General features: G+C 37.8%; 1 protein-coding gene across 1 annotated transcript; it reads left to right on the forward strand.

The window, feature by feature from the left end:
- The first annotated feature begins 974 nt into the window (after positions 1–974).
- vat1l (vesicle amine transport 1-like) lies at positions 975–13,783 on the forward strand. The gene is made up of 9 exons (XM_062418448.1): positions 975–1,189; positions 1,738–1,867; positions 3,681–3,896; positions 4,354–4,496; positions 5,908–6,011; positions 7,263–7,318; positions 7,469–7,663; positions 12,353–12,436; positions 13,402–13,783. The coding sequence occupies exons 1-9, from the start codon at positions 975–977 to the stop codon at positions 13,498–13,500; spliced, it is 1,242 nt and encodes a 413-aa protein (XP_062274432.1). The 3' UTR covers positions 13,501–13,783.
- The last annotated feature ends 2,324 nt before the right edge of the window (positions 13,784–16,107 follow it).

Below are 16,107 nucleotides of genomic sequence, written 5' to 3' on the forward strand. Positions count from 1 at the left end.
CAATAAACCTTATTTAAAGGATCAATGTGTAGGATTTAGTGGCATCTAACAGTGAGGTTACAGATTGCAACCAACTGCAAAAAAATCCCCCTGTGGCCCAAAAAACTTTTCCTCCATTGACCACCACTGTAAAAGAGACCTTTGTAAAACTTTTGACTTGACACCTCAAACAGCAGACAATATCAATTATTACTCTTTTTATTGTTTACCTAATTTTTGATCCATGGAGGTTTTGTGCAAAACCTCCCTTGAGCCTAAAAAGAAAAAGAAGAATATGCTGTGTTAAAGCCCCCTTTAGGAATTATCAGCAAGGGCTGTGAAGCGGAGGTAGGCCTACCATCAAACATCTTGGGTGTAATGGTTTACACCCAAGTGTCCGCCCTATGTCATGTAGCTTTCACCTTCACCCACCATGTTTCACAAATCACAAAAACGTTGTTAATTACCTGTACATCTGTGACAAAACGTCTCATAGCAAAACAGGTAAGCAAGATGTTCAACATTGCGAAATTCAAGAAAAACAGGTGTAAATTATGATAAAATCGCCTAAACATAAACTACACCTTTCTGGAAGAAGTGAGGGGTGATGGGTTTGGGGACCATATTTTCAAGCACACCTGAAGGCAGCACACTTGTTGGATTTTTTCATCAGGGGTGCATGAGTTGTATTATGGACTGTAATATAAAGTTTTGTGCACACTTCACCAGCAGATGGTGCATTTCATAGCCACTTTAGCTCGCTGCATGCAAAGATATACATATTATAGCCTGGATATGGCAAACTATATTTGATATACGGGGCTTCTGTAAGTGGAATTTTAAAAATGTGATTATTCAGGCTTGCGTTTCGGCATGAGTAAATGCAGTGTGTGGGTCAGCAGACATCCTGCCACATAGCGCCTGTGTGCAGGCTGCGCACCACATCACTCTGAGCCCCGAGGAGGAACGGAGAGGAAGAGCATCTGGGCTTCGACATGGCTAAAGAAGGAGCAGATATGACGGAGGAGACCGAGTATATGATTGATAAAAATGTGGGGAAAGAAACAGAAAACGTGGAATCTTTCGGCGATACCAAAGAAATGCGAGCGGTGATACTATCAGGTTTTGGAGGTCTGAACAAACTCAGGGTGACCAAGAAGGCAATGCCCGAACCTCAGGATGGTGAAGTGAAGATCCGCGTCAAAGCATGGTAAATAAGAAAATATCACTAAAGCATTTTATGTGTCGTAATAGATTGGGATGGTCTCCCTGGCCTACCCATTGTATTACCATGCTTGTATTCTCTAAACAGGAAATAACACATTTATTTTCATAAAGCCAACAGGTTTTTTTCTAGTGTAGATGGTTGGCTGGCTGTCTGGAGTCCATTGATATCAAGCTATTAAAAAGGAGCAAACTGTTGTCAGAGAGATTCAGTCATTTTATGTGTATATTTTCATTCATTCATTATTATTCCGAAAAACGACAGCTACAGTTTAGGAAATTTAAAGTGTATACTATTTCATTTAGTGATAATGCTTGTTGTTGAGTCTATCCTTCCTCACAGAGGAATAGCCTGTGACTCATTGCTGATAATAGTGAAATAAAAAGCACTGGGCATTACTAAAGCTCTTTTGCACAGTTGTGCAGTAGCTGTGAGTGGTCAGACAGTTCTGCTGCATGGTTTACATCAAACTATTGAATCAGACTGAGTTAATGTCAACAAACACTATAGACCCTATTTATTCTGTGTTGCAGTGGTTTGAATTTCCTGGATCTGATGGTACGTCAGGGAACTATCGATAGTCCTCCTAAACCTCCTCTTGTTCCTGGGTTTGAATGCTCTGGAATAGTAGAATCAGTGGGGGAAAACACAAAGGGATTTGAGGTTAGTGAAATTCCAGCTGCAGTGATGTATGAATAAATGTTGTCAATTTCTAAAGCACAGTAGGCCACTGCCTTAAATCTGTGGCAGGGTCAATGACGTGACGCTACTTTTTTTTGTTTCCATGTGGTTTAGTCAAATTTAAAGGATTAAAATTTGAAAATAAATGCATGAATGCCATGCACATATTCTTTTCATGTTGACAGAGTATAAAATGTCTGCTTTAATCCATTTTTATAGAATATATTTGGGGATTATGACAATTTTGTCAAATATCCGTAGTTTATGATGCAAACATTGTTAGATATCGGTAATGTATGATGCTAATTGAAGATGCATCATAAAAACCTACTTTTGAACACGTACAGTAGCTTTAAAATCCTGTAAAATCCAATAATTAATTTGAAGGAGAAATGTCACTCAAACATAACATCTGTGAATTATTTACATTTCTGCTATTTCATTACTAATATAAACAAAACTAAAACAATCAAACAAAATAAATAAAATCAATTTTCCCCCATAAGATGCCATCTTCTAACAAGGAAAAAAGTGGCTTGTAACAGAGCATGTGTGAATTCTAATGCTGCTGCATGAAACAACTGGGTGGGAAGAATGTCTTCACTTGGCCTCAACCTCCTGACCTCTTTATAATATAATAACATCATCTCTGAACCAGAAGCTCTGAACTCATGACATTCAAAGCTCACGACAGAGCACTGGAACCAGTTCCTCTCTCTCTCTTTCTCTCTCTGCCCACACACATCTTTTAAAGATACGTTATCCAAAATTCTTATTGTCAGATTACATTTTTATAAACTGTATTCACAATAGAAGATAATTTATCAGTTGACTTATGAGTTGTTATTGTCAGGTGATTTTTTACTTTTTTCTACTATACATCACAAGTTAAATTTTGAGATGAAATTACCATGTGTGTTGTAAAATGTTTTTTTTTTCAGCACATAATTTACAGTTGAAGAAATTAGCTTATTATATGACTTTAAAATGATTGTTTCTTAACTGAATTTAAAAATATTATACAAGAGTTTACCCTAATCATTTCTTGTTGTCAGATGTTCTTTTTTTAAACTGAAATAACATGAAAAACTAACTTCACTGAACCTTATTGACATATTTGATTGTCAGTGTCCATTTCTTCAACAAACAACGTGTTTGACTGTAGAAGGAACATGGTCAGGCAGTGTATCAGATTTTTATGATAAGTACTGGTTACATCCATTGATGCTACCCAGTGTCCAGTTGGTGTAACCAGTATTCTTTCATAAAAATCTGATTATGTACAGGAAAATAAATGTGAACTAAAACATGGAATAAATGTAATCCACTTCTGCAACGCCGACACAATTATTTAGAAAAAATAGTTGTTTTTAGGATATGTCATCCTCTATATTATACTTTCTTTTCATTGGATGTTTTAAAATGAGTTCACTTAAATACACTGTAGGTGGATGAAATATTTAATATGATTTAATATCTTTCTTTTGTGATTACACCATTGGACATTTTCAGGAGCATTCAGTCTTAATTTTGGTAAAAAAACAACATAAACACAAAATATACATATTAATAAATCTGATGCATGCTTTTAAAACATTTTTAAGACATTTTTGAATTTCTCATCTTGCCAACCCTTATTTGTCACTGACCTGCCAACAGAATTAGAGATACAGACTGTGCTGTGATGGTGATAATGAGATGTGCAGTCAAGTTAATCCATATTTCCTTCTTGGTGCCACATGGTTTTTATTCATTATTGCTTATTCTCCCACTGCCCTAACACGTTTCTTTTCAGATAGGTGACAGAGTTATGGCTTTTGTGAATTACAATGCCTGGGCAGAAGTTGTTTGCACACCTGTGGAGTTTGTCTACAAGTTGCCAGATGAAATGACTTTTACAGAGGCTGCAGCGTTCTCTCTGAACTTTGTTGCTGCCTACATGATGCTCTTTGAGGTTGCCAATCTGCGAGAGGGGATGTCAGTGCTGGTCCACTCAGCAGGAGGTGGTGTAGTAAGTTGGTTTCCTTTATGACCATTTCATAGCAGCAAAACAAAAATAAATCCAACTCTTATTATAACTGGCAGTTTACATTTGGAGCATATCTGTTCTCTGTTATTGCCTTATATCAAATAAAAATAGATAATAGACTTCTAATTATTTTGTTGTAAAACCTTTTAAACATCTTTTTGAGTAATTAAAGTTTTGGAATGAATGAAAGAAATGCGCAAATATTCAAAAAAGCCAGCCAACACTGTTGTTATAACTTAAGTTAACCATGAATCATAAGCACTATACAAACAACGACTTAGAACATATAAACTCTACATCATTATATGTGATTTTTCAATGGATGTGTGTTTATTATGTAATGGTGGATTCAGCTGTTTTTTGTGATCATAGTACATTTAGAGTTTTGTTTTTTTTTCTCAGCCCCTGATAAGCTCTTGCAACTGTTTGTTATTTTCAGGGTCAAGCTGTGGCTCAGCTCTGCTCCACTGTACCTAATGTCACTGTCTTTGGGATCGCCTCATGTTTCAAACATGCAGCCATCAGAGACTCTGTGACTCACCTCTTTGACAGAAATGTTGATTATATACAAGAAGTCAAAAAGTAAGCTTGGAAAGTTTGTCTCTACTTTAGCTGAAATGCTTCGTAAATTGCTGTTATAGGACTCAAGCGTCTGCAATTAGTTCAACTTAATGTATTTTGGCAACTCTAATTTTTTAGCATTTAGAATTACATTAAATTTGATGGCATCATCAGGGCAGGTTAGGTGTAGCATAATAGATACATAATAGATATACTGAACTAATGTGATAACGTTGACCATATTGAGTGCAGAGGGCTGTGCAAGGTTGCAGATGTTACCCATTGCCTTATTCGGCCTTGTGTGGCTGTGGTCCCCATGGCAACTCACAGCTCATCTCAGAGAGCAGCATCATTGTGTAGGGCGGAGGTCTGCACTGGGTCTGTGGAACAACTGAGCCAATTAGGGCTTAGTATCGATACCTTACACATTCCATTCACAACACACTACCAATTTGGACTACAAAAAACCCAATAGAGGTTTGATGCTAAATGATGCAGATTTACTGCAATTATGCTGTGATGTTTTAAAAAAATGTATTGCAAGGCTTATGATTATTTACAGAACTCCATGCTGCTTCCTCTGCCTCAGAGAGCTTCAGCAGTAACATATTATTGTTTGTAGATATACTGTTGAGCACATTACTATATTCCTCAAAGTATAATACATAGGAAATTAAATATTGTTTCATGAGCACTGATTGTTTCATGCTTTCTGGCTACATATCAGGAGTGGTAGTGGATTAATATGCCTTTCATCTCTCTGGCCCACACATTCTTCTCAGGATCAAGAGCAAAGTACAATTAAATTAGTCTTTTTACAAAAGGCAAAACCATGGGAATCACAAGACCACCAAGCAGTTTAGCTAAGCAGGTGTCCAGGGACACAAGGCTGAAAGTAAAGAATTCAAGCCCCCTTGATAACTACATGCCTTTCATTCTTTCATATCCATACCTTTAATTAGTCTCATTATGGTAAACAGGTTGGTCTGTTTGATTCTGGGTGTGATCAACTTTTTCTAATATCTTGTAAAATGTGTTACTATTAAGGAGCAATATGGACACTGCAAAACATCACTTTCTTGACAAGAAAACTGTAGGCAGAGTTAAAAGAAAACCTGTGGGCTGTATACTGCAATTTCTGAGTTAAACTCCAGAGAATCGGTGTTCATATTTTATCAATCCACGACTGGACAAAACTTGAAGCTGCTCCAGAGTATGAGTCACAGTCTTTATATGGACTTAAAGAAGATGTTGTGCAAGTTTACATACAGTGCCCACAGTCATAAACAAGGCAACACACTGTAAATGTATGAAGGTGGCCTTTGATTGTACTCAAGAAAGTGTTTGTAGATTAACACTTCACATGTGTATTAATTTACATGAATCCTCTTTTTCAGTGTACTTTACCTTTGCTTTGGTCTTGATGTTCTAGGATCTCTCCAGATGGAGTGGACATTGTGTTGGACTGCCTGTGTGGGGAGAACACAGGGAAAGGCCTGAGTCTGTTGAAGCCATTGGGAACTTACATCCTCTATGGTAGGCCCCATACTTAATGCTTTGGCTGTGTCTTAACGAAACCCTTGCCTTCCATTTAATACCTTCAAAGTGGAAATAACTACATTTACAGTCTGTTAGGTTAATGTTGGCATGTTTGCTTCAACTTTGAGGTCAATAGTAGCAGTTAAAGAAATAGTGTGACATTTTGTGAACTTCGCTTGTATACTTTCTTGCCCAGGTATTTATGAAAAGATCAATATTGTACATTAAATATGCAGCTTGAGCCAGGAGGCAGATAGTTTAGCTTAGCATAGGACTGGAAAAATGAGGAAGCAGCTAGCCTGGCATAGGTAACAAAATCTGCCCCAAAAAGTGGTCTTTACACATCTATAAATTGACTGATGCTTAGGTGATACAACAAAACATTGTCAGCACTTATGGTAACTTCAATCAATAGTTATGTTTCGGTCAAGCAACACATTTCATTCAGAAATGCTTGGCCTTTCTGACAGTGTGCAGGTGGTAATAGTTTGTTTTGAACAAAATCTGCCAGCCAGCCGACGCTCACTGATTAGTATGTAATATCTCATGTGTTTAATCAAAAAAACTGTAATGTAAACACAAGTTTCTGTTTAACATGGGCTGGACTTTTCCTGGGAGAAGGTTTTTGTATGAACGAGATATAACATATTAATTAGTAAGCTTTCAAGCTACTGGTCGTCGGTAGATGTTGCTACCTTCAAACAGAATGAGGCTAGCTCTTTCTCCGCACTCACAGTGTTTATGCTAAGGTAAGATAGTCACATGAAGTCACATAGTTTATGTAGCTTCATATAACTGTACAAACAGGAGAGTGGTATCAATACTCTGCTTAAACTCTCAGTGAGAAAGAGAATAAGGATATTTCCCAAAACAATTCCTTAAAAAGACAAGTCACATATTCACTGGAAAGTGATTACATCTGGACCGGGTCTGAAACAGTGAGGCTCACTTGAATAAAACATAGTCCATAGCCTGTAAATGAAATGCCATCCTTATCTTATCTGTTACTTGCTTAATTCCTGTCAAGCCTCATGAATCAAGCAACAGAATAACAAGGAGATTAATTAATTGGTTCTGTTTCTGTTTATATGTGCGAAGGTATGCTGTCATAGATATAATGGTTTAAAGGTGCCAATTGTTCCTCCCCCACCTCACCCTTCATGCTTTGTGGCTGCCTATCATTGACCAGTCACTTCTCTCCAGCCATTTGCACAGCATACAGCAATCCTTTTATTTTTGTTTTTCCAGGCGCGTCAAACATGGTAACTGGGGAAACAAAGAGTTTCTTCAGCTTTGCAAAATCTGTGAGTCAGAGATGCAGTCTGTCATCAACATTTGAAGGAAACAGTACCCTGTTACTACCCAATGAACATTTCATGGCAAATGAAACACACACACACAAATGAGTCACTGAGGATGAATGTCTCTCTGAATTGTTGTTTTTTTTTCTCCAGTGGTGGCAAGTGGAGAAGGTGAACCCTATTAAACTATACGAGGAGAACAAAGTCATTGCAGGATTCTCGCTCCTCAATCTCCTCTTCAAACAGGGCAGATGTAGTCTTGTGAAAGCAGTAATGGACAAACTCTTGTGTCTCTATGAGCAAAAGAAGATCAAGCCAGTAGTGGACTCCCTATGGGCGCTAGAGGAGGTAAGAGTTAGACCAGAAGGTGTAAGACAGTGTGATGTCAATGATTATGAAATTAAAAAGATCAGATCACATTGGCAACGTAAACAGAGATGCCAGGGAAGACAACATATAATCTGTTGTTTGTCACTGCTGCTTTCTGTGGGACATTGTCAGCTGTTCTTGGACATTTTTCTGCAGATGGTGGGTAGGTTGCATCTTCCTGCACCACAATTATTTCACTCCCACACAAAACCCAATAGGCCATACGTCAGTCACTTCAATCTCGATTTCTAGAAAGTCTTTCCTGTCTGTGGAGTCTTTGTAGATGTACACTAATCACAAAATGTACATACTGTATGTTGGCTTTGGATCAGTTCAGCCATTGTAGAGACCACAGTGAACATGATTTGTTATCCAAAAGCTACCATCCACAAAAATCACTTTCAATCAGATGTCAATTAACTTTTTCAGCTGTTTTTAAACTTGAATTGTCTCAGAGAAGCAATTTGCCCAATGGACTTTTGGTAACAGCAAGTTGTACAGTGCTCTTCTGCGAAACACTTATCTTGTGAAAATAAGTTCAACAACTTGTATTAGTCTTAGAACCTTGTTTCCTCTGACAAGGACACAAGTGGTGTATCCAGTATGCCATAATACATTGTGCACTGGTGAGTTGTTTGGTGTAGTGTTCAGGCAATCCACCTAAATTTTTCAAGTACAGAAATGTCACTTCACATCATCATACTTTTGCGTAATCTGAGGGTAATTTCAGCCCAAACACAGAGGATACACCTAACTCCTGCCCTGCCTGTAGCATTTGTGACCTATATGGCTTGCTTTCACATGACGGCTAAGTTAACTTTGCATGCAGTCCTGCTAACAATCATGATGTGTGCAAACTGCTATTCTACAAGTGAAGGAAGATGTCGCTCCCTCGCAGGACGAACTCAGGGAGAAGAACAGGTTAATCCTGGACTTTTCAACTGTAGCCACAGTTTCTTCCCTAACCATTTTGCTTCGTTGCGGGACACTGTCCCATGGTTGGGAGATGAACCATTTCACCCATCCGGTTTCTTGACTCTGGGGGAGGAGGTTTGGCTTAGCTTTAGGGCTAAACCCTGGGTGTAGACACCACCCCTAGCTACAAACACACGAGGCACTTCACTTGAGAACAAATTTCAAGTTCTAGGTCAACTAGACTGTCCACCGTCCCCTGTCCATCCTGACCTAGATGGCTGTCTTCCCGCCTTGTTGGCTGTTGCCCCCAGTCTGCCTGTCTGGCTTGGATATCCAGGGCGTGAATAAGTTTGCCCCCTCTAACAGGCTCCTCCCATCCTCCATCTGCCTTGCTCCATGCCAGTCTGGCCTGTCCTCCATCTGCCCTGGCTCACAGTTGCCCCCCCCCCCGCCCCTTACCTGACTCTAGTCTGTTTGCAACACCCACGACATTGGTATTCACAATTTGAACTTCTCTTTGTTTACACAAGACAGTCTTCACCCAAAAGTTAGGTAGTTGTGCTTGTAGCTAACCTGCACCACGTTGTACCATCCTCCCCCTGTGATTGACTAAATATGTATTTATCAGGTGCCTGCCCTTGCTCTTCTTCTTTCTCTTCTCAAACAGTGTTACTCAACCAGTGTTTTTACTGTGGAATTTCAGTGTTTTCGCTGGCTAGTGTAAATATTATTTTTAGCATTCTTTTTAATCCACCAAATTCTTAACTGTTGCATGAGAAATCATAATGCTGCAGTTAAAGATGCATTGGCAAAATATTTCTCCATGCTGATCTCCAGCAACTACTACTGATCATGTTGTTGGTCTTGACATATGTATGTTTCGTAGGTATGTTTCTCCTGAACTTTGTAACTGTTTTTTTAACCCATTTTAAAAAAATAAAATTAATTCCTCCAGTTCAAAGTTCAACAGCAGTTAACCTTTTGTGGGAGCCTCTAAGTCTATGAGATCAGTAATATCCACTCCAAGCCCATCTATTGGCTACCTTTACTCCTTCAACCAAATTTCCCTTAAAACTCTGCTGAACATAATCAATAACATGAAGTCTTTTACCTGTTCCTTGGACATTTTACCAACTTCGTTTTTGAAGAAGGTCCTCCCCACCATTGGCCTGCTCATTTTGTCCATTGTTAACAGCTCCGTGGTCTCTCCCCTCACAAAATCAAACCTAGACCCCACAATTCTTAACAACTATAGACTCATCTCCAAACTCCCATTTCTTTCCAAGGTTATTGAAAAAGTTGTAATCCACTAGTAGATCGCTCATCTCAGTAATAACAATCTCTTTGAAAAATTTCAGTCAGGCTTCCAGCTTCACAGCCCAGAAACTGCCCTCATCAGGGTGAGCAATGACCTCCTGTTGGCTATTGATTCTGGTAACCGCTCAATCCTGGTCCTGCTGCACTTGAACTATGCCTTTGACACCAGTGATCATACTGCCCTTTTAAACCATCTGGAGGTTCGCGGAGGCATCTCTGGTGTTGCCCTTAAATGGTTCACCTCATATTTAACTGTCAGTAGAGGTAATCCTGTGACATCTTTGGCTCCTATCCACTATGGCGTCCCCCAGGTCTCAATTTTAGGTTGATTTCTTTTTATTTCTTTACATGCTCCCTCTGGGTGACATCATCAACCATAACATTCAGTTTAATTTCTACACTGACGACACACAACTTAATTTGCTGATCAAAACAATGACAAAACCAATCTACAAAGCGTTCATGACTGAACTCTGATGAATTTCTCCAACTGAATGACACCAAACCTGACTTCATCCTCTTTTGACCAAACGCACTGCCTGAGATCCACAGGCAAACCTCTGTTATCTGTTCCAAAGTCACAGCTAAAAGCTAAAGGTGTCTTTGCATCTGCTGTTACAGACTTTGGAAAGCCCTGCCTGAGGAGATTAGGCATGCTCAATCAATGCCACATTTAAAATCACTCATGTACAGCTTGTGGTTGATTGACATAATCAGTTCCAATATAGCTCTGCTCAGCTTCAATCTGTGCAGAAGTCTTATTAACTGCATTTAAGTGCAGGGCCTTTAAAATAGGGACTGAAGGTATGTGTCCTGTAGAGTCAAAAATGTACTCTTTTGGTCACGAAGTTTGTAATCCTAATATGTATGGTACTGTGTCAACTTTAGTCTGAGCCATTTCCTTAACATAAAGTTTTAACTTGAAGTTACTAATTGCTCCTATCAGTGGAATCAAAATGGTTTCAACACACCCTGTAACCTTTTCAAGTAGAATGTTTGGAATTTGTTTCACAACCAAACATGGTCAAATAAGTTAAATAAAAGGTGTAATACATCACAAGAATCTGACTGCAAGTCAGCCTGAACTTTCTGTTTACAGTCAGAGAGAATATGCTGATAAAATTATTGCTGGCTTCAGATTTTTATTTCTCATGGGAAATTTCCCAGTACTGTTGTCATTTAACTTTGGCAGAATGCTTGGGCCATTCACCGGAACCATTGCCCATGAAGAATCTCATTAGTGGGGAGGATGGCGTGGGATGTAGTGTCAGGGGCACAGCCTGGCTCAATAGGTTTTTATGCCTGGATTGAGAATTCAGAGGGCGTTAGTTTACATGTTAACCATAGCAACCTTTTTTCTGGAATGAAATGTTAGAGAAAGTGCGTGACTGGAACAGAACAACTGGAGGTTTTGCAACCACCAGCATTTTTAGTCAAGAAAATATTAATGTCTCTAAAGTATTGAAAAAGAGAACTTGCATAAGGCATCTTGTAGTGATTTTCATTGACATAAAAGCACCAGGAGAGTCCCATTAATGAAAGTGGATTGTATCCCACTCTCCTATATTTGCTATCTTGCAGCACTGTGCTGGACAAATTTCTGACCTATTTCTGCTCTTGGCTTGCACTATTTCTTTTAACAAGTGAATACTTGTGAAACAATAGCTTTCAGACAATGAGGTACATTCATTTGTGTCTCTATGTGGACTGTAATGAGAGAGCACGATACCACATTCTGTGTAATTTTTTCTGATGCGTGAACTTTTCTCCTCTCTGTGATAAAATAGTCTGACAAGCTTTAATGAATATGATTGATGTAGTATTTTTTTTCCTTTATTAGACATTTGACAGGGAAGTGATAGGAAACAAGGGGAGGGAGATGGGTATGACTTGCAACATCGCTCCATGGCTGGAATCAGTACCAAAAGTGTTGCAGTTGTGCGGCATTCCCAACATTTGCTACAGGGCACTCCCTAGGAACCACAATTTTATGAGCAGAAGTTAAGCATCATAAAGCTCCCTCCTTTATTACATGTTCCTTACACATTTGCTACAAAATTGATGCAGCTCAAGACTTGTTGACACAGTTATCTTTTACACATCAATGTAATCTGTGTTTACTGGGGATTTGGGATTTTCCAGACAAAATTGTTTTACAGTTTTAGAATCTTTCATTTTCAGAATATTTCATTTTATCATGAAAGAAAATAATTTACCCACAATTAAAACCCTTCTTTCTTTCTTTCTTTCTTTCTTTCTTTCTTTCTTTCTTTCTTTCTTTCTTTCTTTCTTTCTTTCTTTCTTTCTTTCTTTCAAATTAATTTCAGGCAAAGTCATGTTTGGTTTTTATTTTGGTAAAAAAATACTGAAAGTCATTAGTTTTTCTTCATGTATGACTGGTGTGGGTTAAGTTTAATTGCTATGATTTATTCTCAGGTTAAAGAGGCAATGCAGAGAATTCATGACAGAGGCAACATAGGAAAACTCATTCTGGATGTTGAGAAGACTCCTACTCCTCTGGTAAATACAAAAAATGTGTTTTTATTCTAGTTTTAGAACAATATTAACAGAAAGCATACATAAATGGGCCACTAGCCTTAATTTCTCAGGGGGAAAAATGATCTCTAGGTCAAGAGTTTATGTGGAGTTTTTTTTTCTTCTCACTAGAACAGTAGGAGGGTATGGTGAATTGTTTTTAAAGTAATTTGGCTAACTGTCTGTATGCCATGTAATGATACATACAGTATTAAAATACACACAAACACAAACTTTATATTTTAAAATGTCACACTGAATACATTATGGAAGTATAAGACTAAAATGATTTGGTCTGATTTGATCAATATGAATGGTAGATTAGATAAATACTGTATTAATGACAAAAACCACATACAATTAAAGTATTATATGACATTAATTGTCGATACAACGCAACATGGTCAACAGGAAGAATAGGAGAAAGAGGAGGAAGATGACAGATGTAAAAGCCCCCCTCCACTCCCTGTGGTTTCCTTGATATTATCTATTTAGCTAATGTAGAGCTAATTTAATCATAATTGCATCTTCAGTGAAGAGATTTTTCGGAAAAACAGTGACATTACAAGATGTGCAAGATGGGTTTCATCATCTATGTGCCAAACTAACTACCCAGCTAATTGGCTGGCTGGCTTGCAGGTGGTCTTTGTTGTAAATGTTGTTAAAGTTACATTCCTGATGCCTACTGCACATTGCCAGGTCCAATCAGGGTCACGAGGGAGCAGTGAGTGGGATTTCCTTCTGTTTAATAGCAGCAGTTTCCATGGTGATCTCAACATCAAACTTAGAAAAACTACTGTATCAGATGTATAGAAGCCTGTATCCCTGTATCCAACAGAGGACACATTTACTGATCCATTTGAGGTCAGCTCACACTGTTGTTTGTGTGAGTGTGTGCGTATACCTCAGTATGCAGTTAATGATAGATCAATAATATTTCTTACCACTAGATGGCCAGTGATAGCACAGAGACCAGTGAAGCAGGGGAGGAAGAAGAGGAGCCTGAGGGAGACAACGACAGCAAGGAGCGGATGCCTTTCATTCATTAAACCTAACAAAGCCCTCTGCAACATGCTTATAGAGACTGGAGACGCTACGCAGATTCACCACAGAGGATCACAATGACACACAAGTGTTTTGCTGTATGTGTGTATGTATGTATGCATGTGCTGTATGCATGTATGTACAGTATGTGTTTGTGCCTCTTGTCTGTTACATATTGTTTCTGCCAGATACAACATTTGGATAAATTAAGACTGACAACAAGTGGAGCAAGTGCCATTCTCAGAATAGTGATATTATATAATTTACTGTATTATGAAGTAATGTTATGCTAGGCAAATCTGGGATTAGGTTTGTGTGCATTTTACAGTTAACTGCATCTGCCACTCCCTCAATTTTTTATCATTTATTGAATTTCCAATGGACTTAATATGTATTTAAACCTCCTGACATGCTTTTGTTAGGTCAAAAATAGTAATCAGTAAATCAAACAAGTGGCATGCACTATAACAAGCTAGAAATGTCTAAACATTTCACAAGGTAGGAAAATGTGTTATGTTAAACCCTTCCTTGTCTTCAATGATGACAGATGAAGTTTGAGAAAATCACTCCAGTGTTTTCCTGCATCTGACCATGGAAATGAATCAGATATGAACACTTTTGTGTCACAACAAGAATGTGTAAGCTAGGAGGGGTAGAAAAGTCTATGTGTAGATATTTGCATGATATTTAGCATTCTTAGGTGCCAAACTTGTGATATTTTGGGATCACCAGTGCCTTTGAGCTGCAAACACTGTACCACTGTTAAGTGTTTGATACTTGAAATGCTTTCCTCATGTAAATTTCACCTTGAACAAACCAACAAAACAAGTATTTTTAACCAGAATATGATACATAAATTATTAAAAAACTATTCATAACTTGGCCTTAAAATGTAGTAAGACGATAATGTAGTACCATTATGTCTCTATTCATGTCGTGAGTTATTGGATTGTGGACACAAAAATGTATTTTAATAACTTTGACTAAAAGGCTACAAACATTGTTAGTTGCTTAAACACAGGGATAAAACAACTGAATTTGAGTTTCAAAAGGTTACATTTATATCTGTGTCAAAATCTTGCAGAATATATGGATAAAAGAGACACTGAGATAGATCAGTAAAGTCTTATACGTCTCAGAGGAGAATCAAGAAGTGCTCAGTCAGATTGTGAGCAGTTGAAGGTTTGCTTGTTTGACTAAAGTTGTTTACTTGCTGGTGCCTCAAAACAAAAGTGCCATAAAACTCCAAGATAAATTATTTTTAGAATGAAAGCTGGTGTATGAAGGCTTTCTACTGAGCAACACTGTGTATTACATTATTTGGGTATGGGTATTATACCCTCTGCTTTACTCCAGATCTGTGAGTTGTTAATTAAATGCAGGAAAAGCTGACAAGAAATACACACACCCTTAAGACTTATTCAGATGACTGATCTGTTTTTGTTTTTTAATTTATTCAAGTAAAAACAACCTGCGTTTTATTTAGTTTGTTAAAAAATGTCCATTAGCCTTGCTCATTTAGTATGTTGTATGTTTTATACTGTATCAGCCATTACTTTTCACTTCACTTGAATTATTAAAATGAAAGCAGAGTATACAGCAAGAAGTACTTTCTCAATTGTAAAAAACAAACAAAAACAAAACAACAACAATAAAACAATTTAATACTTTGTGATCAAGCCATTTTTAGAAATTTAAAAAAAAGATCAACTCAGTGAGAGGAAAACTAACAGGAGTAAACACTGCTTGCCTCTAAGTTGAATGATAGACAGTGTTAATGTAGTAAAGCAATGAAGTCAATTATTTTAGAAGTTAATTTCTAATAAAGTTAATGATGTGTAGACACTTTGGAAATACATCTCAATTATAATATCATAAATATGTGTAAATGTATGTGTGAGGGAGAGTGAGAGACTGCATGTTTTTTCTTGAATGTGTGTGTTTATTCATATTGCCTTGTGAAAAAAAGAAAAACCTATCTAAAGAAATGTTTCGCACTGTAGTGTTTTTACAAATTTCCTTATGAACTATGGTTTACCTGTGGTACATTTTTGTCAAGTTTTGTTATCCTTTGTTGTGCACTTTCTGTTTACTTGAATAAATTTATCTGCAAAGTATGCCGTGAGCAATGAGAATCTTTTCATAATTTTGCATATTGCATTGAAATTGGTGTTACTCATCTCTTTTAATATATTTCAGAAAACAACGTATGACTTTTTGCATCTCACAAACAATGAACCTTGCAGGTGGATAAAGCCCCTTTAAAACAATATAATTTTCAATCATTCAAACCTTTTTTTTAAAATCCATGAACAGGAACCATTTGCTCATTGGGTTGCAGGTGGGAGTCTAACTGAGTACGCTGTTGGGGTACCCATTCCTTTTCTCTCCTCTCTTTCCAGCCCTGCCCTTGTGTCATACATGAGGATTTCCCTGATTAGGTATTCCTCTTCCTCATGCATGAGTAGATGGTAGCAGTGTCATCTTCTCCTTTTACCACTATCAGTAGTACCCTTTGGAGTAGGCACCCCCAGGAACAGCCTCTAGGACCCTTTCAACGTCATGTTCCCCTGGTTGCCAAGTTGGCACTATATCCCAGAGGAGTTGCATCT

Source organism: Scomber scombrus, chromosome 1 (genome assembly GCF_963691925.1).
Source record: "Scomber scombrus chromosome 1, fScoSco1.1, whole genome shotgun sequence".
NCBI lineage: Eukaryota > Metazoa > Chordata > Actinopteri > Scombriformes > Scombridae > Scomber > Scomber scombrus.